The 26,189-nt window shown below is 44.1% G+C and overlaps 3 protein-coding genes across 3 annotated transcripts in view; all 3 read left to right on the top strand.

Annotated features, from left to right (window-relative positions):
- OTUD7B (OTU domain containing 7B) overlaps positions 1-2,171 on the top strand; it is an 81,681-nt gene extending 79,510 nt beyond the window's left edge. Inside the window, exon 12 of the mRNA XM_006861352.1 lies at positions 250-2,171. Coding sequence (XP_006861414.1) covers positions 250-1,458 — 1,209 coding nt within the window. The 3' untranslated portion in view covers positions 1,459-2,171. The remainder of the gene's footprint in view (positions 1-249) is intronic.
- Positions 2,172-8,282: 6,111 nt separating this feature from the next.
- On the top strand, positions 8,283-16,276 carry MTMR11 (myotubularin related protein 11). The gene is given in 19 exon segments (XM_006861699.1): positions 8,283-8,348; positions 8,673-8,763; positions 9,163-9,284; positions 9,494-9,554; positions 9,694-9,836; positions 10,611-10,689; positions 10,811-10,946; positions 11,190-11,277; positions 11,435-11,523; positions 11,608-11,732; positions 12,175-12,241; positions 12,634-12,704; positions 13,235-13,401; positions 13,708-13,881; positions 14,136-14,318; positions 14,739-15,032; positions 15,302-15,436; positions 15,438-15,489; positions 16,212-16,276. Coding segments are annotated over 19 exon segments (2,208 nt in total).
- Positions 16,277-16,810: 534 nt separating this feature from the next.
- On the top strand, positions 16,811-21,156 carry SF3B4 (splicing factor 3b, subunit 4, 49kDa). The gene is given in 7 exon segments (XM_006878289.1): positions 16,811-16,844; positions 17,308-17,436; positions 17,703-18,187; positions 18,190-18,247; positions 18,545-18,751; positions 20,382-20,555; positions 20,758-21,156. Coding segments are annotated over 7 exon segments (1,275 nt in total). The 3' UTR covers positions 20,946-21,156.
- The last annotated feature ends 5,033 nt before the right edge of the window (positions 21,157-26,189 follow it).

The following is a 26,189-nucleotide window of genomic DNA, read 5'->3' as shown; positions in this document are numbered from 1 at the left end:
AAGATACATTTTCCCATGGCTCATGGGAGAGGTGACTGAAGGTGAGGAAGGACCATATCTTCCTGGAAATCCTTCTCTGGAGCTAGAGAGTCTTTCCAAGATTGGAATTCATAGGAGTGTTAACATGCCTCCTCCAAATGGATAATTCCCCATAACAGTGGCTGTAAGGAACTCCCTGAGCTAGATAGATGGGTTTTCCCTCAACCCAGACCAAGAGATAACTGACAACACTGTTCTTGCCTCTTCCAGGCTCCCCTGGCCCAGCCTGAATCCCCCACAGCTTCAGCTGGAGACGAGCCCCGGTCCACTCCTGAGTCTGGGGAATCAGACAAGGAATCAGTTGGCAGCAGTTCTACCAGCAATGAAAGCAACAGGCGGAAGGATAAGTCAAAGCGAGATCGGGAGAAGGACAAGAAGAGAGCAGATTCTGTGGCAAACAAACTGGGCAGCTTTGGCAAAACCTTGGGCAGCAAACTCAAGAAGAACATGGGAGGTCTAATGCACAGCAAGGGTTCTAAGCCTGGAGGGTTGGGAACGGGATCAGGGGTAAGCGGTGGCACTGAGACACTTGAGAAAAAGAAGAAAAACACACTGAAGAGCTGGAAATGTAACAAGGAGGAGGCAGCTGGGGATGGGCCCGTGTCTGAGAAACCCACATCAGAATCTATTGGTAATGGAGGGAACAAGTATAGCCAGGAGGTGATGCAAAGTCTGAGCATTATGAGGATTGCAATGCAGGGGGAGGGAAAGTTTATTTTTGTTGGAACCCTGAAGATGGGTCACCGCCACCAATATCAGGAGGAGATGATCCAGCGCTACCTTTCTGATGCTGAGGAAAGATTCCTGGCAGAGCAGAAGCAGAAGGACACAGAGAGGAAGATCATGAATGGAGGGGTAGGAAGTGGGCCTCCTCCAGCCAAAAAACCAGAACCAGATGGTGGGGAAGAGCTGCTGCCTGCCTCCCCAGCAGAGTCCAAGGCAACAGCATTCTCAACTGGCTACCCTGGGGGCTTTACTATCCCTCGGCCTTCTGGAGGTGGAATTCACTGCCAGGAACCCCGGAGGCAGTTGGCAGGGGGTCTGTGTGGGAGTAGCCTACCACCATATGCCACCTTCCCCAGACAGTGCCCTCCTGGGCGAACCTACTCACATCAGGACAGCAACCCTTCGCTGGAACCAAGCAGCCACCCCAAGGATGGCATTCACAGGGGTGCATTGTTACCTCCTCCCTTTCGCGTGGCTGATTCCTATAACAACGGCTACAGAGAGCCCCCTGAACCAGATGGATGGACTGGAGGTCCCCAGGGGCTTCCTCCAACCCAGACCAAATGTAAACAACCGAACTGCAGCTTCTATGGACACCCTGAGACAAACAACTTCTGCTCCTGCTGTTACAGGGAAGAACTGAGGAGGCGGGAACGTGAACCGGGTGGGGAACTGTTGGTGCACAGATTCTGAATGGGTGGAACCTTGGAGGGCAAAGGGGCTAAACAAGAAAGTTAAGGTTAACAAATTGGCTCATCAAGACCCAGGCCCCATGTTGATGGGGCAAACACAGTAATGTTTAGGGGAGCCTGGCTGGAAACTTAAGTGTGTGTGTTGGAGTGCTGCCAGGCTCACAAGAGCAGGTCAGGGCTGAATGGTGCCTCCAGGGCTAAACTTAATTTGATGGGATTAAGAAAGTACTAGGGGGAAAGATAGTGGTTCTGTCTCATAACCCATTGGATTCCACCTCAGGACCTAAGGGAAAGTACTAGGGGAAGGTATGGTGTGTGGGGTGGGCGGTGGGCTTAAGTCTGTGAGAGAAACAGGCAAAGGAGGTTCTCAGTCAATAAAGAAAAAATAGACCAAAGTTCTTTTAGGTGGGAAAAAAGCACATGGTGGTAGAGTTGGGAGGAAACTGGGAAGATTAGACAGGTCTGCTCTTGATTTGAATTTTGGTTGAAATTAGGTTGGATATTTTCCTCCTAGAGGATCTAGAAAAACCGAACAGTAATGTCTGCTCATGGGTGGTTATTAGGAACTGGGGGTAGTTTAAATCACAGTTTATTGAGTTGGGAGGGAGAGGAGCTTAAAGGGGGAATCCTTTTCCCCTGAAGTTTTATTTCCTCCTAAAAAATCATTTGTCATGTGCTCTAGTTTGAGAGGAGATCTGCTGCCTATCTTTTCCTTGTCCTTTTTAAGGGCTGAGCTCAGCTAAGAAGGTTGTTGTTTAAAAGGAAAAAAAAAAAAAAGTTCTCTCCAGGGAGTTAGAAGAGACTGATGAGAAAGACCAGCTATGTGTGTTGGATTTTCTCCAGGTGAATCAGTGATTTTTTTTTTTTTTTTTTTTTTTTAACTACTTAGCAATAAACATACTTTGGGAGTATAATTGCGCCTTGTGGGGGGTGGGGAGAATGGATAGATATCTGGCCAGACTGTTTCAAACAAAACCAAAAATTTAAATAGAGCACTACCATTTTCTGCTGCTGCTTTTCTGTAGAAAACAACCTATGGGCTAATTTTTTAAAGGAAAAGAAACCAACAAAAAGACCCCATCAAGCAAAAACATACCCACTTCCCACTCACCACGCCCCCATGTAGGTGATTGCTTCTCCTTACTCTCTCTACTTTTGGAGAAAGAATCTAACATCCCGGCTTCTTTTGTTAAGCCATAGCTGACCTTAATCTGTGGTTAGATTATTAAAATAATTTAAAAAATACTTTGTAAGAAGAGATATTTTTTATATTAGGACTGATGTTGAACCATGGGGTGGGGGCTAGGGACAATTTATAAAAAAGGTAGTTAGAGAAATATATTTTAGTGAACTATAACCACAGACCACAGATTACTCCCAGTAAACTGATCTGTCTAGATTTCTCCCTTCCCCTAACTCAACCCTTTTCTCCACTGGGTGGGAGTGGGGATGTGGACATATAGTGGGAGGGCGCTCCTTTGCATTTTGCACAAAGCACAAGTCTGGACAGCCTATGCTCTGACCAGAGCCATTTCTAAGAGCTTTAAACCAGAGGACCTAACCTGGGCCAATTTTCCATTTTCTTTATATTTTTCTGGAAAAATAAAACCAACTATGCAATTGTATACACTCCTGGGTGCATACAAAGAAGAGGAATAAGTGTACTTAAGTGTCCAGCGTATTGATTAGGAGTATATTTCTGTATTTGAATTTCTTTTAAGGTATATACTCATAACCCATCCCATGGACTGTAATCCCCACATTTAGTCTAAGGTAGATGAGACTGGGGGTAGGGTGGAGTGGGAAAGTGCACTCTTGTATTTGTTCTTTTTGCCTAATCAAGAAAGTTTTTATCCTATTTCCCCTTTGTTAACAGCCAGCCAAGACTGCCCTCTTCATTGGAACTGCTTACAGTGTGAAAAGGTTCCTTATTCCTCAACATATTAGGAAGTCATATACTTTCCACATCTGATGGTATATTGATGTATTCATTTCCTGTAGTTATTAAATCTTAGACCTTTATTTGAAACTAGATTGGTTTTAAGGATGCAGTGAGGTCAAAGGAGGGAAGTATATTTCTGGGTTTAGCTGATGAGATTAAGGTGAGCCCAGTGCTTTCTGCAGATGCAAAATTTAAAGAGATATCAATATAATACTGTAAAAAAATCATGTAAAAAATAAAACACAATGAACAAAATAGAAAAATTTACATAAAGATAGGATCCAAAGAGATTGTGAGGCTTAATCAAGCAAATATGATATCCTGCATCTAAAACTGGGTATTTCATTCATCAAATTTTTTCACATTCATCTTGATTTTATTTTTTAAGTATTGCATTAAAATAATATGAGGGGGCTTCAAGTAGTTCATGGGGAAAAAATGGAATGAAAAGGTAATGGAATTTTTCCGTGAACTTCTTGAAGCCCTCTCATATTTATTTTGATTACGAAGTGTTTGGCATTCCTTCAGTTTTGTGCTGATGGTGAGGAACTTGTTTACCTCTCCCTAGTACTGCCCATTTCTAGGATTAGCACACTGGTGAACCGCCACAGCCAGCCCACAACATACACAAAAACAACATAGCTCAAGCTCATACCGGAGACGGTGCCGCACAGCTCACCTGACTGCCCCTTAGTCCTCCATAACCTGGCCTGGACCAATAAGAATGGGAACACATCAGAGGTTCTCCCAGAAAATAAAACCAGGAAGATTTGTTTCTCCTCTGGACTGCTATGTTTGGATTTGATCTGTTAGTAGATTTTAGCTGATACTTTTGGTTTTAAAAAATGAGGTCAAATGAACAAAATCAGAAACTTGTATTATGTTTGTCTTTATAAATTAATCAATACCAATTCCTTTTGCCCTCTTCCAAGAGAAAAAAAAAGTTGAAATTCTGGGGAGTGGCTTAGGGGTTAATATGGTAAGAGGGCTTTAGACCTATAGTGTTTTATTAAATAAATTATTTTTTATTTGAAAAGGTAATTATTTATGGAAGCATTGAAACAAACCTTACCATTCTAAGGATGAGGGATCCAGAGACACAGGATATTTTTTACAGGGAAGGAGTGAAGTTTGTTTTGTTTTATTTTGCTTTACTCTTTGAAGTGGTTGGTTGGGTTGGGAGAAGTAAAGGAACAATGCCTTGGAAATTAAGACAGACTGGTATTTTCAGAGGATGAGGGGGTGGAAGAGCCAAACCCATGCAATTAACTCTTCTGTTGGGGAGAACAGAAAAAGAACAAATGGTATTAAAACAAGCAAAAATCCTTTAAGGGTGGATATTTGGGTGAAAGGGGGAGTTAGACCCTATAACCCTAGATGAGGGGGGTGATATATTTCATAATACTACATAAGTGCACTTAGTTCTTTTAATCCAGGGCATCTGGGGTACCTAGTGAGATTTGTAATGAAGAGATTTTCAGGCTGCTGCTTTTCCCCCTTTTGGTTTAAGGCAGTTCTAACCCATCCAACCTACATTCTCCATTCCACCTCTAATGGAGCAAGAATATTATAGAATAATGGGCTTCCAGTTTTCTTCCTTAACCCACACTATTGAAAGGTTTAATCAGTCTTACTGCTTTTATCAACAAAATATATAGTTTTTTCAAGCTCAGTCTATGATAGATAACTACAGGACCTGGAAGGGAAGTACCCCCTCTGTCTCCTGTTGGCTCAGTTTCTTCAAGTGAAACTCTAGCTCTGACCAATAAAACAAAAATTAGCAATGACTTCGTATTGTACATCTGGGGAATGGAGCTCGTTCAGAATAACATAAAACCTACTTTTGCCTACATTCTTCTCTCCTTTCTAAACAGTCCAAGGTTCCAGGCACATTTTTTTTCCCTTTCCTAGAAAAGAAGCACTTAAAAAGATGCTTGTCTCTGAGTTACTCAGATACCTCTGGACTCTGTCCTTTTCTTTCCCCAGAGCCCCCCAAGCATAGAGCCACAGGTGATAAGACAGTATTCGAAGCCCTGTCCTGGCCTGGAATCACCTACAACCATGATTTTTCTAATTTCCTCTTTCCCTCCAGGCCCTTCAACTGCAGATTCAGTGAGTCATACAAACACTCTCTGTGCAGATACCCAGTCTGCAAATCACAGGGTATTTTTCCCCCCTATACTTAGAGTAACAAAATATTTATTATGAAGTTCCCATATAGACTTTGTTCCTGCCACCGCCCTTTCTTGTCCACTTGGGTGCGTAGGGGGGTTGTTGGTAGGAAAGGAACCAAAGCAGGCCAACAACAGTAGCTGAGAGGAGTGGGGGTAGGGAGGATCTTGGCCTCTTTCTGTGCTTATAACTGAATCTGTGACTCATCTCGTGAGTCACTGAGATCCACCTCCCTCCTCCAGCTGCCCCTCCCAGCAGCCTTCACTCCTGGCACAAACCTGCAGCCAGACTGGGATTCTGAAAATGGAAAAATCTGAAACAACATCTTGCCTCTCCACCCTTAATTTCATCCACTAAGCTTCTGCTAGTGGGTGTGTCTTGAGGGGTGAGAGGCTGTCCTGTTACTTAACCCTCAGCTGCTGCCCCCTTTAGCATTCCTGGCTGGGTATTGATCCAAGTCACCCACTATTCCTCCCTCTGACTTTCCCCTGTCTTTTTTTTTTTTTTTTTTTTTTTCTGTATTCCTCTGATGCTCCCACACATCTTAAGTGTTTAAGAATAGAATGAGGCACTTCAATGAAAGGTGGTGGGGAGAAAGAATGTGGGTGAGATATAAAAATTATGGCACACACTTGATGCTCTTACTTGTTTTCTTATTGCAATAGGTCTTAGGAAGAATGTCCTTCCCCCAGAGGTTGAGGCCCATGGAATGTGAGGACAGGGAGGGAGTGGTGGTGGTGCTGGGGAACTTTTAGGACTTCTAGAATCAGGCTTCTGGGCCACTTTCCTAGCAGGTATATGCCTCTTAGTTTCAGGCAGAGTCCCTATCTCAATATCTTTACCATTCCATAGTTGTAGCCAAGACAAGAAACTTAAAGCTGAAGCAGGAAGGGTGTGTGTGCCTGTGGGAGGGAAAGTTGAGTGTCACTTTGGAAAATGGGGCCCCCACCTAAGGATTGTTGTTGCCTCTGTATGCACTCAAGAACAATAAAACAGCAGCTGATTTAACTTTTATTTTTCCTGGTCTTTTTTTTTTTTTTTTTTTTTAATGTCTAAATATAGATTTTTGCGTTGCTACTGCCAGTCCCCCTCAGCTGCAGTTCTTAGTGTTTACTCTTAGTGCTTCCATCCCCCACCCCCTATTCATCTTTGCTTCTTGAGTTGCAAGGAGGGGAAGGATGGGATTTTTGAGCTGAACAGAGGTTTCCAGCCCTCTGCTTTCAAAGCCTTAAACATGAATCATTAATTTGGAGATCTGGTGTCTGAGATGGAGGGGGAGGGGTCATGTACCTGAAAGGGGCTCTAGTTTCCAACTGGAGAGGGGTAGGGGAGAGAGTGCCTTTGTATGTATGTGTGAGAGAGAAAAAGGTGGGCAGGCAGGGTAAGCTCTTTTCCTGGGGCCTCCCACCACCACTTCCAAGATTTGCACCCATACACACCATTACTCTACACATTATTACTTGTATCTATGATGATGGAGGAGAATATTGAAAGTGCCATGGGCTGCCAAAAGAACAAACATCCGTGTTGGAAAAATCCTTGGAGGCCAGGATTGCCAAACTTCATCTCTCATACTTCAGACATATTGTCAGGAGGGACCAGTCTCTGGAGAAGGATATCATGTTTGGTAAGGTGGAGGATCAGAGAAAAAGAGGAAGACCCCCAATGAGATGGATTGGCCAGATGGCAGCATCATTGATGGACTCAAGTGTGGCAACAATAGTGACGTTGGCCCAGGATCGAGCAGTGCTTTGTTCTGCTGTGCATAGGGTTGCTATGATTCGGTACCGACTTGATGGCACTTAACAACAATAACAAATATTTCTTGAGTCCTGGTGTGGCGCTGTAAGATGACCATAGGACTACAAGGTTGGCTTGAACTTCAAGGTCGGCAGTTCAAATTCACCAGTCAGTCCTCAGAAACTCAGGGTCACTATGAGTTGGAACAGACTCTCCCGCACTTAACATATATCTTGAAGATATTTGTTTCTTTCCCTTCTCCACACCACCAGTCCCATGTGCTGTTTCATCCTCTGGAGAAGGATATACAGAAGTATTTAACCTGTCCCCTTCCAATTATTGGGCATCCCCTGAGGTACAATTTCTATTTCCTCTTTTCATCCATTTTTATAAGGTTTGTTGGGCGAGGCAGTTGTTAAGTGCCATGGAGTCGGTTCCAACTCATAGGGAGAATTTTTCTATACTCTTTCCCCTTTAAGATACAAAAGAGAACTGAGCTTTCTAGAAAAGTCATTACAGACTGTACAGAGAGGTATTCTAATTATCCCAGTTTAATCATTAGTATTACTGCTCCCATCAAACAGTCTACAGTGCTCCTGAACAGGAAAAGAATAGGATTTAGAGTTGAGGTAAAGAAAGGAGTCTGGGTTATTTTCTTCCGTTCCCCATTTCTCCCCCTACTTTTCTCAGGCTCCACACTTCCAAATGTGTGTATTCCCCTTTAAGGGGTTGGGCATCTCTCCCGCCCTCTCCAGAGCCAACTGGAGTTTCTGAGGAGCTTACGGCTGTCTGGACACAATTTCAAAAGACCCCCCCAGATTGTGCTCAGTCCACCTTTAATGCTCCTTTTCCTTGTGTCCTCCCCGGCTGCCTGCTCCTCAACTCCAAGATTCAGTCTCTTCCCAAATGGAATGAGCATCTTCAGGGTTTCCCACCCTTAACTGCTCCGTCCCCCGGATGGAGCCAGAGAAATGTGGTGGGGGGGCCGGGGCCAGAGTTTCAACATTGCCCCCCAGAAGGAGGAGCCAGATATGGGGGTAAGAAGAGGGCACTTGGGGGGAGAGGGGGATGAGTTGGTAAGAGGTTGTGAATGGGGTTGAGATAAAGAGGGGAGGAGGAGGGTGTGTCTGTCAAATTAACTTCTGGTGGAGCTTGGTCTGCTTTTTTCATGGTCTCAAGTTCATTATCTCATTATCCATTAACTAACCCCTCCCTTTACTGTCTGTCAACCTGTCTGAGTTCCCCATAGCCTTGGATCTCAGTTTCCCTGGAGTTTGAATGTAGGCCTCCAAAACCAGTTGCTGAGAAAAGAGCAGACCTGGGCTAAGAAGGCCTGGGGATTTACCCTATTCCATCCTCAGCACTCTGGACCAAAGTCTGAGCAAGCTAGCAAAATGCCAGAACCTACGAGTAGTCAGCTCAGCAGTTGCCTGGCCTCTGGATGTCTTCCAGGTAATAATACTCTTCCAATACTCCTGGATTTTCAAAGACACTTAAAATTTCATACTACCCAAACTTTTTTCAATACCTGTTTGCCTCTCCTGGCTGGAAGTGCTTCTGCTTAAGGCTTTCTTTCTTCTCTCTAGAGCTGGCTGGGAGCTTGGACCTATTTCTGTGTTCTTGACCTGTTACAACTTCTCTCACTTGTTCAATAAATATTTGAGTGCCTACTATGTGTTGTAGATGCTAAAGTTACAGAGGTAAAAAAGCACAAATTCTCTTTCCTAGTAAATTCCCTTTTTAGTAGAGTTGAATATCTTAATCTTCCCTCTTTAGATCCTCTGGTCTCAGAGGATACAAGTATGGGAACACTGGGAGTAGTCATTATCTGGCTTCCCCTCTTCCCATTAGGGGAGCATATCCAAGCATGGGCTCCAGGAGTAAGGAAGGGCTTGGAACCAGAATTACCTGGAAAACTGATCTGCACCAACTTGAGGGTCACCTTCCAGCCCTGTGGATGGCAGCGGAGTCAGGTGAGATAGTTAGGGCAATAGAAAGGGCAAGTAGTGGGAAATGGGCAGGAAGAATTTAGACATACACAGATAGGGTTACAGGTTAAGGGCTGTCTTTTGAATGTATGAGTCAAGAGGGACTGTCTCTAAGAAGGCTGGGGACTGCCAAGGTAGGAAAAAGGGATATTTCAGGTAATAGGTCTTTACCATCATTCATCTGCTTCCTCTAGGATACTCCCCTGAGCAGTGAGTATGATTTTGCCTTGGTCAACATCGAGCGATTAGAGGCTGGTAAGTGTGGGGGTTTGGTGAAGGGTATTGGAATCTCTCCTCATCCTTCTCTACTCTCAGAGGACATCTATGAATGAGGCAGAGTGAGTTGGAAGGGTTCCTTTTAGAGATCCTGATTCATGGTAACTCTTGACTTCAGTGAGTGGCCTGTCTAGAGTCCAGCTGCTCCGTCCAGGGTCCATGCTAAAATTTGTCCCTGAGGAGATCCTGATTCATGGCAGAGATTTCCGGCTGCTCAGAGTTGGTTTTGAAGCTGGAGGACTAGAACCTCAAGCCTTTCAGGTAAGAGGCCTGAAGCCTAGGGCTCCTTCTCCCCTTATGTCTTTGGGAATATCTCCTGTATAGCCCCAATATTTTACACCACTCCTACCCCACCCCCAGTATCCCCTTGTCTCTCTCCTCAGGAAGAGGCTAAAACCTGGGACATAAAGATAGTATAACAAGAGTTGTTGTTTAAGTGCCGTCCAGTTGGTTCTGATTCATAGCAACCCTGTATAGGCTTTCTGAGGAGCAGCTTCTGGGTTAGAACCACTGACCTTTCTGTTAGTGGTCAGTGCTCTAAGTCCAGTGCTTATCCTACAACACCTCAGCAGGACTCTGATAATGAGAGTAAGGGGCCCAATTTCTAGCGTGCTTTTGCAATGACCAGCAGTAACACTGTGGGCAAGTTTCCGTCTCTGAAAAATGTGGGGTGAATTTTGTGTAATTATTCCTAAGATTTCCCACAGAATTAACATTCTGTGATTCTAAATTTGTTTTCTTGACCTCGGCTCTGTGGAATCCCCCTTCTCTAGGGATGACTTCATAATTCTTTCCTATTAGTGAACTCTTTGTGTGGTTCTGTAGGATCAGCACTGGACTGCAAACCACAGGTTGGCAGTTCAAACACAACAGCTGCTCCTCAGAAACCCTACACAGGGTTGCTATTAGTTGGAACCAATTTGACAGCACTTAACAACATTAATGACAAAGGCAAGAGAGCAATACATGGGCCCCATTCCTTGTTTTCACTTCTTTAGACTAAGCTAAAAGTATAAGATGTCCTCTCCTCCATAGGTGACCACAGCCATTGTCCAAGCCAGAGCTCAGACCAGTCAAGCCCAACAGTATTCAGGGATAACTCTGAGAAAGGCTGGTGAGTGAGGGTGCTAAAGAAATAGGGAGTCTGAAAGAGCAGAGGCTGGCTGAAGACAAAACTCCTGAGGAGCTATTTCTGGCTCATCATATTCCTTTTCTGATCCTAATTCCTGCCCCAGGCCAGAGTTCTAGCCCTAGAAAACCACCTGTTCCCCTTTTGGAAACATCAGAAGACTGGGAGGCTGAGCGGAAGCAGCAGGGAGCCAGGGGCTGGAGGGTCAGCACTGTCAATGAGAGGTTCGACATAGCTACCAGGTGATCCCCCAGTCTACCCCAACCCCTGCTACCTTCCCAATCATCCCATCTCCTGATCCTCTAAAGCCAGACCTCTCCACAAATTCTAGTCTCCTAAAATATCCACAAAGCTATCCCCTTACTTTCTAGGCCTTTACACCTGAGATTCCTTAGAATGTCTCCTCCAAAGAAGCTTCCTTGTCATAACAGCTTTTGACTAAATGAAGTCACTGAGACAAGCAGTGACACAACTTAATTTCACAGCCTCCCCCGTTACTTCTGGGTCCCTAACCGAACTCTGGACAGTGAGGTCAGAAGAGCATTTGGTCACTTTCGTCAGAGCCGTGGACCGGTCAGTATGAGGGTTAGAGCAATGCCTGGAGATTAAAGGGTCATGAGAGGTCATAGGTCAGAGGGAAGGGAAAGATCCGTGTGAGGTCAGTGTTGGGGCAAGGGTAGGGACTGAAGTGAGTTTCTTCCACAATGATTTTTTTCTTACCCAATGAAAGCGCCTGTCCTGGCATCACCCTGGTGGCAGTGACCTTCTCCGCTGTGGAGGCTTTTATACAGCCAGTGACCCCAGCAGTGAGGACATCAGGTGAGGAGAAGTTTTAGGGAGGTATAAAGGGTTAAGTGTTCAGTGCAGACTCCTTCCTTTAATTTCGGACTCCTTCCCCTTCAGAGCAATGGAGTCCATGCTCCAGGCGGGGCATTCAGATGTTGTCCTGGTAGACACTATGGATGAGCTACCCAGTCTTACAGATGTCCAACTTGCCCACTTGAGGCTGAGGGCCCTCTGCCTGCCTGGTGAGAATGACCTTTGGCCCTGTACTGACCCAAACCTGGTTTATCTTTTATCTGGCTATAGATGAGTAAACCTTCAAGCCCAGTGATCCTTAGTTTTCTACTCATATAACTTCCATATCCTACAGACTTACTGATTTTGTCTTCTTGACCCTAGCTTACTATTTTTTACAGCTTTATTGACAACATTTATATACCATCAATTCACGCTTCACCTGCTTTAAGTGTGCAATTCAATTAATTTTATTATATAGTATTATACAACCATCACCACATCAGTCTAATTTTCAGGAACTTCAAAGTCATTTGTAATAGCTCCTCATCCCTACTGCAATCCCTAGGCAACTACTACCCAATTTATTTTTAACCCATTAGCTATAGACTCTGTATCCTGAACCCTGAGTTCTGATTTCTTTGTCCTTGTGACCTCTCTACTCTTTATCAGATTCATCTGTAGCTGAAGATAAATGGTTCTCATCTCTGGAAGGAACTCGATGGTTGGACTATGTCAGGTACTTACCCCTTCTGGTGGTGGTGATGTTGCGTTGAGTTGGTTCCAACTCCTAACAACCCTGTGAAGGGTTTCCAAGGTGGTACATCTTTACAGGAACAGAAGGCCTCATCTTTCTCCTTAGGAGTGACTGGTAGATTTGAACTGCTAACCTTGTGGTTTGCAGTCCACACTACCAGAGCTCCTTCCCTCTTTTTCTAACCATGATTTATATAATTTACTCCTCCCCTTCTGGGACTCCTTAGACTCCTAAATGACCTTCTATTAATTCTTCTCCTCAATCTCCCAAGATTGTTGCTCCTCAGAAGGGGGAGGATTTTGGAGTCTGTCTCTATTTCATCCCATGACCCATCACTGTTTTCCCCCAGGCTTATTATACGTCTGTTCCTCTAGGTCTTGTCTCCGAAAGGCCAGTGACATCTCAGTTTTAGTGACATCCAGAGTTCGCTCGGTAGTACTTCAAGGTGAGTTCTTCGTGTCATCCCATTCCTTGCCTTTTTCCTTTACCCACATGATTAGATTCTGCCCCAGGAACGTGGCCCATAAATCTCTTTCATCCCTTTCTAGTGCTAGCTTCCTTTTCTTCAGTTACTGGAAACTACCCATGAGCTCTCTCACCCTTCCATGCTACCTCTTCCTCCCCAATGTAGTTTGTGGTCCCTAATGTAGGATTCTTGCCCCTCTGCTCCCTGTCTTCAAACAGTATGTGGGGGGCTGAGGTTGGTGTGGGAAGGGCAATGCTGAAGCAGATTTGACAAATGGGACTCTGCCTCCTACAATGAAACTGGGTTATTCTACCCAAGTGGAGTCTATGAAATGAGTCATTCAAGATCTTTGTTTTCTCTTTACTTTTCTATGTGCCTTCTTAATCCCACCTACCCTCCAAATGCTTCCCTTCTGTGTCTTACTTCTCCTTTCCATGTTTCCTCTTCCCATTCTCTCCTGCCCTAGTTTCTTGGCTCTCTTCTTTGCCCCGTCTCCCTTTATCACCCAGAGTACGGTGATCGTGATCTCAATGGCCTCCTCTCTTCACTCGCCCAGCTGCTTTCAGCCTGTGAAGCCCGGACACTACTTGGCTTCCAATCCCTAGTACAACGAGAGTGGGTGGCAGCTGGACACCCCTTCCTGACTCGGCTTGGGGGAACTGGGGCCAATGAGGAGGTGAGAAGGATTGGGAGTGTATTGGAGGGTATTACTAAAAAAGGGATTAGATTAGAAAATTATATAGTATAATCCATTGTAGGATAATCTGGTCAGAGGGTCCTGAGATTAGGATGAGTTTAGAGACCAAAATGAGTGAGGTCCCACCCTCCCCTACTACCCTCAATTCAGATTTTCATTCCCTGACCTCCTTAGTGTTCCTGTTCCTATGTCCCACATTCTTATGTCCCCGCTCCCTCATCATTTTGTGATCCTCCTCCTCTATGTCTTAACCATCTCTTTTAACCTCTTAATTCCCCTTTTCAGGCCCCAGTGTTTCTCCTCTTCCTTGATTGTGTCTGGCAGCTCCTCCAGCAGTTTCCTGCTGAGTTTGAATTCTCGGAGTTTTTTCTTCTTGCTCTTCATGACAGCGTCAGGGTTCCTGACACCCTTACCTTTCTAAGAGATACTCCCTGGGAGCGTGGAAGGCAGAGTGGACAGGTCAGTGACCTCCATTTATGCCCCCCCCCCCCCCATTGAGAAGTATTCTCTCAAATTTATCCTTGATTTGTCTTATGGGTAGAGAAGTGAGGTCTTATTGGGATGGGGAGGGTAATGCTCATTCTCAGGACTGGAATTTTGCCTTACATTTGTAAGAGTAAGAGGTGAAAGGCTCATGACTATTTCTCTTTATATTTAGGTGCATTATATTTTTTGTTTGTTGATCCATCCTTTTTCTTGCTTTCTCTGTCCAGTTCAACTCCTATAAAGAAGTCTACACCCCCGGGTACTCCCAGCCTCCAGCTGGGAATGCTATTAACCAGCAGCTGTCTGTCTGGGATTGGGGTTTACGTTACAGCAATGAACAGATACTACAGTTCCATAACCCTGGCTATGACCCAGAGCACTGCCCAGATTCCTATCTCCCTAGACAGCAGGTGAGGTGTCTAAAATTCCTAAATTCCCTTAAATTTCCCACAGGTTCATCCCACTAAATGAAGAGAAGTGGGCAGATGCCATATTGTAGCGACCCCACTCCTTTTATGCAGCTGTCACTTACGGTCCTGATTGTCCACAGAGAAACAGAAACCTTAAAATAGCAAAGAAGGCATCATTTGTGCCCTTATCTCTGTTTATTAATTTTCCTGTCTTATGATTTTACAGGTTTCCTTAAATTAATTTCAGTCAGTCCTGAAGCCTAGTTTGAATCCTAATGAGAGTAGAGTTCTCAAGGAAGGGCCTATAGTTCCAATCACTAATGCAGTAGCAGTTGATATCTCTTCCTGGTCCAACTTGGGAAAACCTGGTCCAACTTGGGTTTGGTTGTGTGTTGCAAATTAATTTCTCTTTCCCCACAGTCAAGCTTCATGGTTCCTGGACCCCCCAGTTCTTTGTGGCTCTTCTCTAGAGGAGCTCTGACTCCCCTAAATCAGCTCTGTCCTTGGCGGGACAGTCCTTCCCTGCTGGCAGTCTCTTCTCGCTGGCTTTCTCGACCTGCCATCTCCACTGAAAGTCTGGCTGACCAGGAGTGGGGACTCCCCTCACATTGGGGGGCTTGCCCTTTACCCCCAGGTCTCCTGCTGCCTGGATATCTGGGACCCCAGATCAGGCTCTGGAGACGCTGCTACCTGAGAGGACGGCCTGAGGTCCAGGTGAGAAAGGAAGTCAGAGATTGGGAGAGGGAGAAAGGGCTTGACTGCAGAAACAGATAAATGGAAGTTGGAATGGCAAGGGGGTGGGGCTGGAAGGTAAAGTATTATCAAACTGGGTATGTTTGAGAGGGTGGGGAAACTATTTGTGGTTTAGATCAAGTGGAGCCAAGGGCAGTTGGAGGGAGAAAGAGAATTAGATAGTGGAAATAGTGGCTCTTAGAAGCAGAGGGCTAAAACTGCAATAATATTCCTCTTTGCCCCATCCCCAGATAGGCCTGTCAGCTCCCACAATCTCTGGCCTCCAAGATGAGCTATCCCATCTTCAAGAACTATTAAGGAAATGGACACCAAGACGGTCTCCTGAGGACTACTCCAAGAAAAGAGACCCAAATAACATTCTCTCGCAACCCTGCTGAAACTACTGGCATTGTCACAGACAGGGCAGAGACTAGTCTGGGTTGGGGGAAGGTTCTGTCTAATCCTGAGTTTTCTTCTAACTGGTTTTGCTGCCTCAGCTTCTACACTCCAGCCTTTATACAAATTGACTCGAGACTTGAGTTTCCATTGCAGGCGGGTGATGCTAGCCTTCCCTAACTCTTGTTCTGTATATTTTGGCTCCTGGAGATACTTTTTAAATTTGTTTCTTGTGGTTTAAAGAATCAGGAAATAAAAAGCATCTATAATATTACCTTCATTTTCTTCAGGACAATGCCACCTCTCTTGGATTGTGCGATCAGATGCTGGTCATCATCCCAACAAGATGGCCTAGAGACCCCATTCTTACCTCTCTTGCAGTTGCTTTAATTCCAATGCATACGTCTTATAGTTTTCCATGAGAATGGGGTGGATATGGGAGAGATCCTGCCTCTTCCAACTGTATATTTTTGCAATGACATTTCTATTTAAGCGGTTCATTAAAGCACGGTATTTATACGCTATTGACGTTGTTTCTTGTGTTTAAATAGAGAACCCTGGGTAGCAGAGTGCTGAGTGGGTGTGGTTCGAGAGAGTATTATTATTGATGATGATATAAAATGAAACCCTTTCCCAAATTACATATGAATTCTGAAGGGCCTCACCGGACCCCATTCTCTTGTAATTTGGGAAGGGGGTTCATTTCTCTGTGCCTCCACTTTAGGGAAATGTCAACAGTTCTTGTTGGGGGTTGCTGTTCGGTAGGTCGAGACAAGTCCCGGTCCCAGCCACCCCTCAGCTTTGGTGTCCCGTCATTACCCAAACGGTAACGACTAGCCAAGCTCCGACGTCACCCCTAGCTCAGACAGACATTCCGCAATCCCCTCCCTGGCGGAAAAATAAAATACCTCAAACCCAGGCGGGAGCCGTGAGGCCGAGTCAGAGAGAACAGAGAGAAGGCTGCCGGCTGAGGTTGCAAGGCCAAGTCCTTGGGAGGGGAGGTTCCTCAGCACTCTTTTCTGAAGGGAAAAAGCAATCGACTGGTTATAAAATGTATGAAAAGTAGTATTGCTTTTCGTTTTCAACTTTACATTTTTGGAAGCTATTTAAATCTTCCACGTCTGGAGCTGCCTCATAGGCTCCACCCTCCCAGCTGTAGCCGCTAGCTGCTGCCTCTAAGAGCAAGTCCCAGAAAGCCCGCGCCAAATTTTAGCGTCAACTAACACGGCCCGAGCCGCTTCCGGCTCCTCCACTCCCCTCCCCCCATACACACATCCGACAGCTACCTCTGCCCCGGAAGTTAAAATCGCGACTGAGGTCAGAGGGCGGAGCCGCTGCTTGGAGACGGCGGGTACTCCTTCGCCATGGCGGCCGGGCCCATTTCTGAGCGGAATCAGGGTAACTACAGAGGATGAACCTGAAATGGGCATTGGGGGATCCTGACTAGAGCCGGCAGAGTCGATGCCAGGGCGAATGACTGGATCTCTTCGGAGACCGCGGGACTGGCCGTTGTACCTTCTGGGGGCGGGGTGGCGGGGTGGCCGGGTGCCCGTAGGGGCCTGTAGGTGTGATCCCTTCTAATGTCCAATCCTCTGCTGCCGTGCCTTTCAACAACAAAAAAAAAGTCCACGGAGAAAGCGTTTTCAATAGAACACGATGTTGGACTTTAGAAAATTCTGAGTTCCTGGAGAGAGGGAGGTTTAAAGACTGGATCTAGCATCTTATCTCCTTTTTTTTTTTTTTTCTGTTATCACCTAAACGTATCCCGAATTACTTTAGCCTGAATTTCATTTTCATCTTCCTGTCACCTTTTCCTGTTATGTTCTCACACCTGTCCTAACTTTCTCCACTCTCCCTGCAGATGCTACTGTGTACGTGGGGGGCCTGGATGAGAAGGTTAGCGAACCTTTGCTATGGGAGCTGTTTCTCCAAGCAGGGCCAGTAGTCAACACCCACATGCCCAAGGACAGAGTCACGGGACAGCACCAAGGTGAGTACAGAGCAAGAGATGCACCAGTGTTTTTAGGGGACAACTTGTCCTGCAGAGTCCAATCATATTCACACTAATTCCGTAATAAACAGTCTAAAGAATCCTTTTGTGCTTCAGCTCCCAATATAAGGAACCATTCTCATTGAAGTAACTTTTTTATTTCTTTCTTGTTTGTGGTTTGATGGGTGTGTGGGGGGGAGTTAAGATTTAACTCATTTTGAATCTTGTAGCTTCATTTGTTAACCTTTCCTTCTCCACTTCCCTAGGCTATGGCTTTGTGGAATTCTTGAGTGAGGAAGATGCTGACTATGCCATTAAGATCATGAACATGATCAAACTCTATGGGAAACCAATACGAGTGAACAAGGCATCAGCTCACAACAAAAACCTGGATGTGGGGGCCAACATTTTCATTGGGAATCTGGACCCAGAGATTGATGAGAAGCTGCTTTATGATACTTTCAGCGCATTTGGGGTCATCTTGCAAACCCCCAAGATTATGCGGGACCCTGACACAGGCAACTCCAAGGGTTATGCTTTTATTAATTTTGCTTCGTTTGATGCTTCCGATGCAGCAATTGAGGCCATGAATGGGCAGTACCTCTGTAACCGCCCTATCACTGTGTCCTATGCCTTTAAAAAGGACTCTAAGGGTGAACGCCATGGCTCAGCAGCTGAACGACTTCTGGCAGCCCAGAACCCACTCTCGCAGGCTGACCGCCCTCACCAGCTGTTTGCAGATGCATCCCCCTCCCACCCTCTGCTCCAAATCCTGTGGTATCATCACTGGGGTCTGGGCTTCCTCCACCAGGTAAAGCTTTTGAATCAAAGAATATTTGAATAGGTTTGGGAGGAGGGGGGAGGAGCAAGGAGAAGAACTGAAAGAGGGGGACAATGAGTCAGTGGGTGGCAAGAAGGGGCTTGCTTGAAGTTGAAGTTTGATGGGGAAAGAAAATTGTTGGGTTTCTCCCGGAGAGGGAGTTGTTTGAGGTTTTGGCTTTAGAGAGCTGGCAAAGTAGGGGAAAGCTCATCCTTCTTGAAGAGACCTGATGAGGACAAATTCTTTAAAGATAACTATTCCCACTACCATGAACTGTTTCTTCTGTAGGTATGCCTCCTCCTGGCTCCTTCCCACCCCCAGTGCCACCTCCTGGAGCCCTCCCACCTGGTATACCTCCAGCCATGCCTCCACCACCTATGCCTCCTGGAGCTGGAGGACATGGCCCTCCATCAGCAGGAACCCCTGGGGCTGGACATCCTGGACATGGACACTCACATCCCCACCCATTCCCACCAGGTGGGATGCCCCATCCAGGTAGGTGTTCTTTGCTAGGAAAAAGAGGGATGAGCTTGGTAGAGGGGCTTTGTTATCACTTCTGCTGCTGCCCTTTGTCCCTCAACATGGATAGCTCTAGAGCTCTCCTTTCCTTCAGATAGTCTTTTGAATACACAAAACCAAAATACTTTATTCTTCTTAACCATAACATCTACTATCCTGTTACCATTTTTTAGTTGTTTTTAAGTGCCACCGAGTTAGTTCCCACTCATAGCAACCCTGTATAGGGTTTCTGAGGAGTGACTGGTGAGCTTGAACCACTGACCTTGCAGTCCAGCGCATTAGCCTGCAGCACCACTACACTTGCAGCCTTTTTGGTTGTTTCTGTAACTTTTTACTTCTATTCTCTCCTTGGATTTCCACTCCAAAAGTGACCTAACCTAGAGGACACTTCTTTTCTGCTTGACCTCTATTGTACTTGAAACTGGCCATGTTCTTCTATTTGAAATCCTTGTGTCTTTCGGCTTTTGTTTCTCCTCAACCCTGTCTCTGACTCCTCAATCTCAACCTCCATCATAGGCTCCTTTTTCTTTGTACCTAAGTATTTGTGGTTAGTTTTCTCCATATTTTTCATTATTAACTGATACTTTCTACATCGGTATTAAATCCATTGTCATTGACATTCCAGACCCATACTTTTTTAATGGACAGCTCTGCTTTGTTATGTCTTTGGCCCCTGAAACCAAACATAACTAAAAATAGACTTATTTTCTACTCCTTCCCTTTAATCTTCTTTTTCCTGTAATATTCTTTGTTTTCAGATGCTTAATTTAAAAATCTGGGAGCTGTATTTGAACCTTGCCTGTTAGCGTTATCTTAATAAATATTAAGTCTACTTAATATCTCTGGCATCCAACACATTGCCAGTGCTTGCTTCAGGGCCTCATTCCTTATTTCAGACCTAATTTACCTAATCTATGAGGTCACTTCGATTCCAATTTTTTCTGCGTTTTGTCTGTGTTTCACAGACTAACATATGTAAAACACAGGTGTTCACATACTCCTACTCAAAGTTATTTTGTTTTTCTCTTTTACCTGTAGAGTAAAATCTAAACTCATTATCATAACATTCAAGGTTTTCATGATCTGCACCCTACTCTTGCATGACACTCCTGACCACTGAGTTACTTGACATTTCCTGAAACATGAAATTGTTAGAAACAATCTGTGCTTTGTATATGTTAATCTTTCTTCCTAGAATGGAGTGATCTAGTCCCACTCTTTTCAACTGCCTGAAAAATTCTTATTCTCATCACCGTTACAGGTTACAGATGTTGTTGTTAATTACCGTGGAGTCAGTTCTGATAGCGACCCTGTACAGGGTTTCCGAGGCTGTAAATCTTTACAGGAGCAGAACGCCTCATCTTTCTCCCGTGGAACAGCGGGTAGTTTTCGAACTGCTGACCTTGAGGTTGGCAGTCTGATTCATAACCAATAAACATTTCATTTATTTGTACCATTGGAATGAGGTCAAAGAGGCAGTTTTTACCACCCGTATTTTTTCCTACCTTTCTTTTCCTAATGCTGCTTCCTTTGTCTGTTTTGTTCGCTTCTCCATTTTCTTTACCTTTGTCCCTTTTGTCTTCTTATATCTATTTTATACTTATAGGAATGTCTCAGATGCAGCTGGCCCACCATGGCCCTCATGGCTTAGGACATCCCCATGCCGGACCCCCAGGCTCTGGAGGACAGCCACCACCCCGACCGCCACCAGGAATGCCTCATCCTGGACCTCCTCCGATGGGCATGCCACCCCGAGGACCTCCGTTCGGGTCACCCATGGGTGAGTGTGGGTTCTAACCATCTTCCTCATCTTCATCCTACATTCTTGCAGCTTCCTTTGTCACGTGCCTTACCTTTTTTTTTTTTTTTTAACTTCTTCCATTTCTTTTCACTGTTTTTTTGTGTGTCTTCTCTGCCACAAATTTCCCAAAGTCAGCTGTCTCTTGTTTCTTATTTTTATGAATTTTTTTCTCTTCCTACAGGTCACCCAGGTCCTATGCCCCCACATGGCATGCGAGGACCTCCTCCACTGATGCCCCCTCATGGATACACTGGTCCTCCACGGCCTCCACCCTATGGCTACCAGCGGGGGCCCCTCCCTCCACCCAGACCCACTCCCCGGCCTCCAGTTCCCCCTCGGGGCCCACTTCGGGGCCCTCTTCCTCAGTAAATTCTCACCCTCCTTCTTCCTGTTACATCTTTCCAATATCTTTTCGATTCCTTGGACCAATCAGAGTTGCTGTAGCTCCCTGGGGCTGAGGCAGTAATTCTTCTCAGGCTTTTTTAAAAGTAATTTTTCCCACAGGAGGTTTTTTTCTTTTTTACCTGTTGGTCCCAAGTGTTTTGCAAGTGCATAGAGAAAATAAAACTAAACTTTTTTTCTTTGTGGTGTCTTTTCTTGGCAAAGCAATTTTCTTTCTCTAAGAAGAGATGTCGTATATTGAGAGGAATGTGAAGGTAGAGGTTGAAAGCAGAGGCATATCTCGGGGAAACAGTACTTATGAAATGGAGCTCCTTTGCAAACAACTGACATCCTCTCCCTCCCCTCTCCATCCTAAGTATCCTAAGTATTTAGCATCATCATGCACCTTAGACTATTAACCTTAACAATCAGTGGGACCAGGTGGGAAAAGGAGGCTAAACTGGAGAGGGAGGCAGCCGGAGATAAAAAGCCCTGAAGTCAGGAAAGGGCTCTCAAATAGGAAAGTATGAGTTTTAACTTGCTGGATGATTTCTACTGGTCATGGTTAATAGAAACTGCTCAGTGGCAATCCCTCCTTCAAGTGGTGCCACAGCTGCTGCAATACCTTAGATAAGCCTCTGACCATGAGAATGTTTACCTCTCATTTAGAGGCTTATTCTGTAATGTGCTGTTGCAATTGCTACACTCACTGTGCACTAGATTGTTTTCTTATAATGAGCTTATATTGTTTATTTATAAGGTGGGAACCCAGTATCTGGAATCAGATTGTTATGTTAAGTGAAATATACCTCTTTGGTGTATGTAACCACGAGCCTTCCTAAACTCTAGCCCAAAATAGAAAACCTTGGTCTACCATTACTCTCTTGCATCAAATATTCATTTGACATTTTTCTAGTATCTACAGAGGCTCTGTGCTATGGTGGCTAAGGGGATACAAAGGTAAGCAAGGTAGTTCCACTATTAGGGAAGTCATTACCAAGGGGGTAGACTGACATGGAAAAGATTGTTACACAAACATTGGGAGAGGATGAGAGGATATAATGTCAAGAAAAATCTAAGAAAAATTCCTGGGAAAAAGATGATAGCTATTTTAATCTTCAAGGAAAGGCCAATGTTTCCTAAGCAAAGATAAACCTATTACTGTCAAGTTGGTTCTGTCCCAATGGCAATAGAACAGAGTGAGTAGAACTGTCCTGTAGGTTTCAAGAATAAACTTTACAGAAACACTGCATGTGTGTTTGAACCATCCTTTTGGTTAGTGCTAACAGGGCTTCTTTGGCAAAGATGAAGGGGAAACTTACTCCTGGTGGATAGAATATTTCTGAGCAAAAGTGGAGAGTCAATAAATTTGAGTTTAAGTAAAAAAGTATTGCTATAAAATCAGAAAATTTTATTAAGCAAAACTGTAAAAATATGAAGCTGTTTCTCAACATATCTTCATTTATGTCTAGGTTCTTAGCCCCACGTTTTTGTTTTTGTTTTTTTAAACATTGTGAATTACAGAGCTGAGTATCAGTTTTACATTCAACAGTTCACATACAATTTCATCTCTGATGGCAATTCTATCAATGTAACATCACAGCAATTTTCTGTGTTTCCTTTTTCCATTCCTCCTTTCATAGCACTTCTGAACTTTTTCCTTGGGTAAAGTCTGCCCTTTTGATCTTAAGTAGTTGATTATTCATTCTAAGGTGTGCACACCTTGCTACTATTATTGTTTCTCTTATATACCTGTTGCTTGGCAGAAATTGAACCATGGGAGTGAGTTAAGTATCCAACCAGTAAGCCTGGTCTCAGGAATTTTAAGTTTTGTTTCATATTTTCTCCCACTCTATCCAGAACCTTCTAATGTGATTCCTTTCAGAGTAGTTGGTAGTGATAACCAGGTATCATTTAGTTCTGATTTAGAGGTCATGAAGACTTGTTTATGTTGTGGTTTTAATAGTCCATTGAACTAATTGTTTCCATTTTTTATCATTTATTTCCTCCAGACAGGGAAGGATCAATAGTTCTACCTTAAGTCGTTTTTAAAACACCAGTCACTATTCACCAAAGTAGGATATAGAACATTGTCTTTGTAGACTAGGTTAGCCCCAAGACCATGGTCCTGAGCTCTGAGGCTCAGTGACTCATTCCCTCAAAATGTTTGTCTAAAAAGTTTTCATAACTTTGCCCCCTGTAAGCTCCAGCACATGGATATACAGCCATGTACAGGCACACTTTGTCAAGCCTACCTATATATATTTGTGGGTATACTCCTACTCTCTATCTCACACCCATTCAGCCTGTGTGTCTGTGGCGGTGGTGGTATGCCATGGATTGGTTCCAACTCAGCGACCCTGCATAGGGTTTCCAAGGCTGTAAATCTTTATGGAAGCAGAAAGCCTCATCTTTCTCCTGTGGAACAGCTGGTAGTTTTGAATTGCTGACCTGAGGTTAGCAGCTGGACTAGTAATCACTGTGCTACCAGTGCTCCCGTATTGCAGGATTGTGGATATAGTAGTATTTACTTCGAGTGCTTTGACTCTCGTACTCCTCATGTTTTCCCCTGCTTCTGTCATTTTTTGCCAACCTCCCTCTTAAATTTCTTCCCAAGTTTAAATCAATCTGTTCTATTTTGAAATCTACTTGACTTTCTTATTTGAAATTTCTGTGTCTTCACTGCTTATTTGTATCTCTGGCTCCTATTTTCAATTTTGCAAGTTTGTTTTACTTTGGATACTTCCATATCTGGGTTGACTTCTTGGTGGTGGTGTCATGTATGTTATTTTCAAATTGTTGGTTCTCTCTCCGAAGAGCTCCCTTTAGTATTTTGTGTTAGGTTGGTTTGGTTTATACAAATTCCTTTCATTTCTGTTTATCTGGAAATGTCCTAATTTTACTGTTATGTTTGACAGTTTTTTTTCTTTCATCTCATTGCCTTCTTGCTTGCATGGCTTCTGCTGAGAAAATCAGCTTGGTCTCCTTTGTAGGTAATGTGTGTTTTCCTTGAGCTGACCTCAGGATTCTTTCCTAGTCTTTGGTTTGGGATAGTTTGATTATAATATGTCTTGGTGATTGTCTTTTGGGACCCATTTGGAGCTCATTCAATTTCTTGAATGCATCTCATCCATCTTACATGATGTTAGGAAATTTTCTTCCAGCAACATTCAACAGTTTTCTATCAACTTTTCTGTCTCTTCCTGTTCTGGAATTCCAATTGCATGTAAGTTATTCCTCTTGATGGTGTCCCACATAATTCTCAGGCTTTCTTTGAATTTTATTTATTTATTTTTTTCAGATTGTTCCTTTTAGCAGATTGTTGTTAAGTGCTGTTGAGTCAGTTCTGACTCATATTGACCCTGTATAGGGTTTCTGAAGAGTGACTGGTATATTTGAATTGCTGACTTGTGGTTAGCAGTCCAATGCTTATCCTACGGCACCACACCAGGACTCCTTAGCAGATCAGTATTGAGAAATTTGTCTTCAAGATCACTAATTCAGTTTTCCATTTATTCAATTCTACTCCTTTGTTCAGTGTATTATCTCTTGCTTAAATCTTAGTATTAATCTTTGGGATTTCTGTTTGCTATTTTTGTATGGTTTATATATTTTTTCATTTATTTTATTGGTTTGTTCAAGAATTTTCCTGATTCTTCTAAAGTTTTTTTCTGTGTTCTTGCCTTCATTCTCAACTTTCTTGATTTTTCTCCCAATCTGTTGAAAGTTCCTAAATATCATTCTTTTGAATTTCTTATCAGGTAGTTTCCCACGCCATTTCTTCCTCAAAATGTTTTTTCTGGCTCTGTATTTTGGTCACATTTGTCTGAGCTACTCTGTCTTGTTTCTTCATGTGAAATAAAATTGTTATCTCAAAACACTGTGTTAATGTTGTTGTTGTATTTAATTGGTGTTTGTATGTTGGTGTGTTCTTAAGCACTCACCATGTGTCTCCTGGTGGTTGTGATAGAAAATATGAGTGTGCACAATTTGTTCTTCATGTAGCAAAGTTTAGGCAGAGTTTAACTCGTGTTGCATGCTGTCTATCAATGACCAGGTGGTACAGGAGTGGGTATTGGCTGTCTCCTAGGAGGTGGAGCTGTAGAAGGTATGGGTGTGGCTGGACTGTGGGCACACAGTCTCTCATTAGGTGGGGCAAAAAGAAAAAAGCAAGAACAGTGAGCAAAAAAGTATTAAAAACAAGTGGTAGAAAAAAAAAGGACTAAAAAAGGGAAATAAAGATAAAGAAAACAAAAAAAAGATAAAGAAAAACAGAAAAATTAGGGAGGGTGGGCGAGAAATAATTGCAAAAAAGATTAGAGACAAAATTTGAAAGGAAAAGAAATGAATGAAAAAAAGAGAAAAGATACGAAAGGAAAATGAAAGTAGGGGGGAACAACAAAGGAGAAAACTGGAATTAGGGCATCTGAAATGGGTCATAACTCTGCCAGTCAAAGAATTTATGGGGTAGGGTGAGGAGATGGGATTCCTGATCTGGAAGCAGTTTATGCTGGCTCAGAAAGTGACTGATATCAAGGTGTTTATTCCCAGAAGGAATACTTTGGGGCCCAGAGGGCAGCTGGGCGCAGGGTGGCTGATTATGGAAGGAGTTTCTGCCCACTGGGAAACAGCACTTAGACTTCTCTGATCCGATGAGGTAGAGTTCAGGTTCTCCCAGACCTGGGGATTTTGAAGGGGGTACCTTGTGCCATATCCACAAGGACATAGATCTGACCTTAGACAGAGCTGGGGCTTTGCAGAATAGGAGGTGTCATTAGCTGCTGGGTGAGTGAGGGTGGGTGAGGATGGTGGCTGACCAAGCTTATGGTCAACAAGAGGCTATGGAGAACAAAACAGAATTTCACCTTTCTTACTGTCAGCCACTGGTGTACATTTGTGTTGTCAGACAACTGTCACAATGGAATGCTGCTTGCAAACATTCAAGACGACTATGCCACATCAGTTAGGTCTATACACTTTAAAAAAAAAATGCTTTATTGTGAATTATGTGATAGTTTACATGGGAGAACATTAGCTTTACATTCATCCTGTCTATCATTTCATTGCCATGGTTACAATCCCCTCCATGCATCATCAACCAACCAAAGGGTATACCCTGCAAGCCTGCCCCCCTCTCGTCAACACACAGCCCCTCTCTCTCTCTGGGTCTAGAGTCCCCAGACACTCCATCTCTCCACATCATCGTCTCTGCCTCCATCTGTGGTGTCACTG

This window comes from Chrysochloris asiatica, unplaced genomic scaffold (assembly GCF_000296735.1).
Source record: "Chrysochloris asiatica unplaced genomic scaffold, ChrAsi1.0 scaffold00042, whole genome shotgun sequence".
NCBI classification, from domain to species: Eukaryota; Metazoa; Chordata; class Mammalia; order Afrosoricida; family Chrysochloridae; genus Chrysochloris; species Chrysochloris asiatica.
The sequence above is the reverse complement of the archived record's forward strand: the minus strand, read 5'-3'. Positions and strand labels throughout refer to the sequence as shown.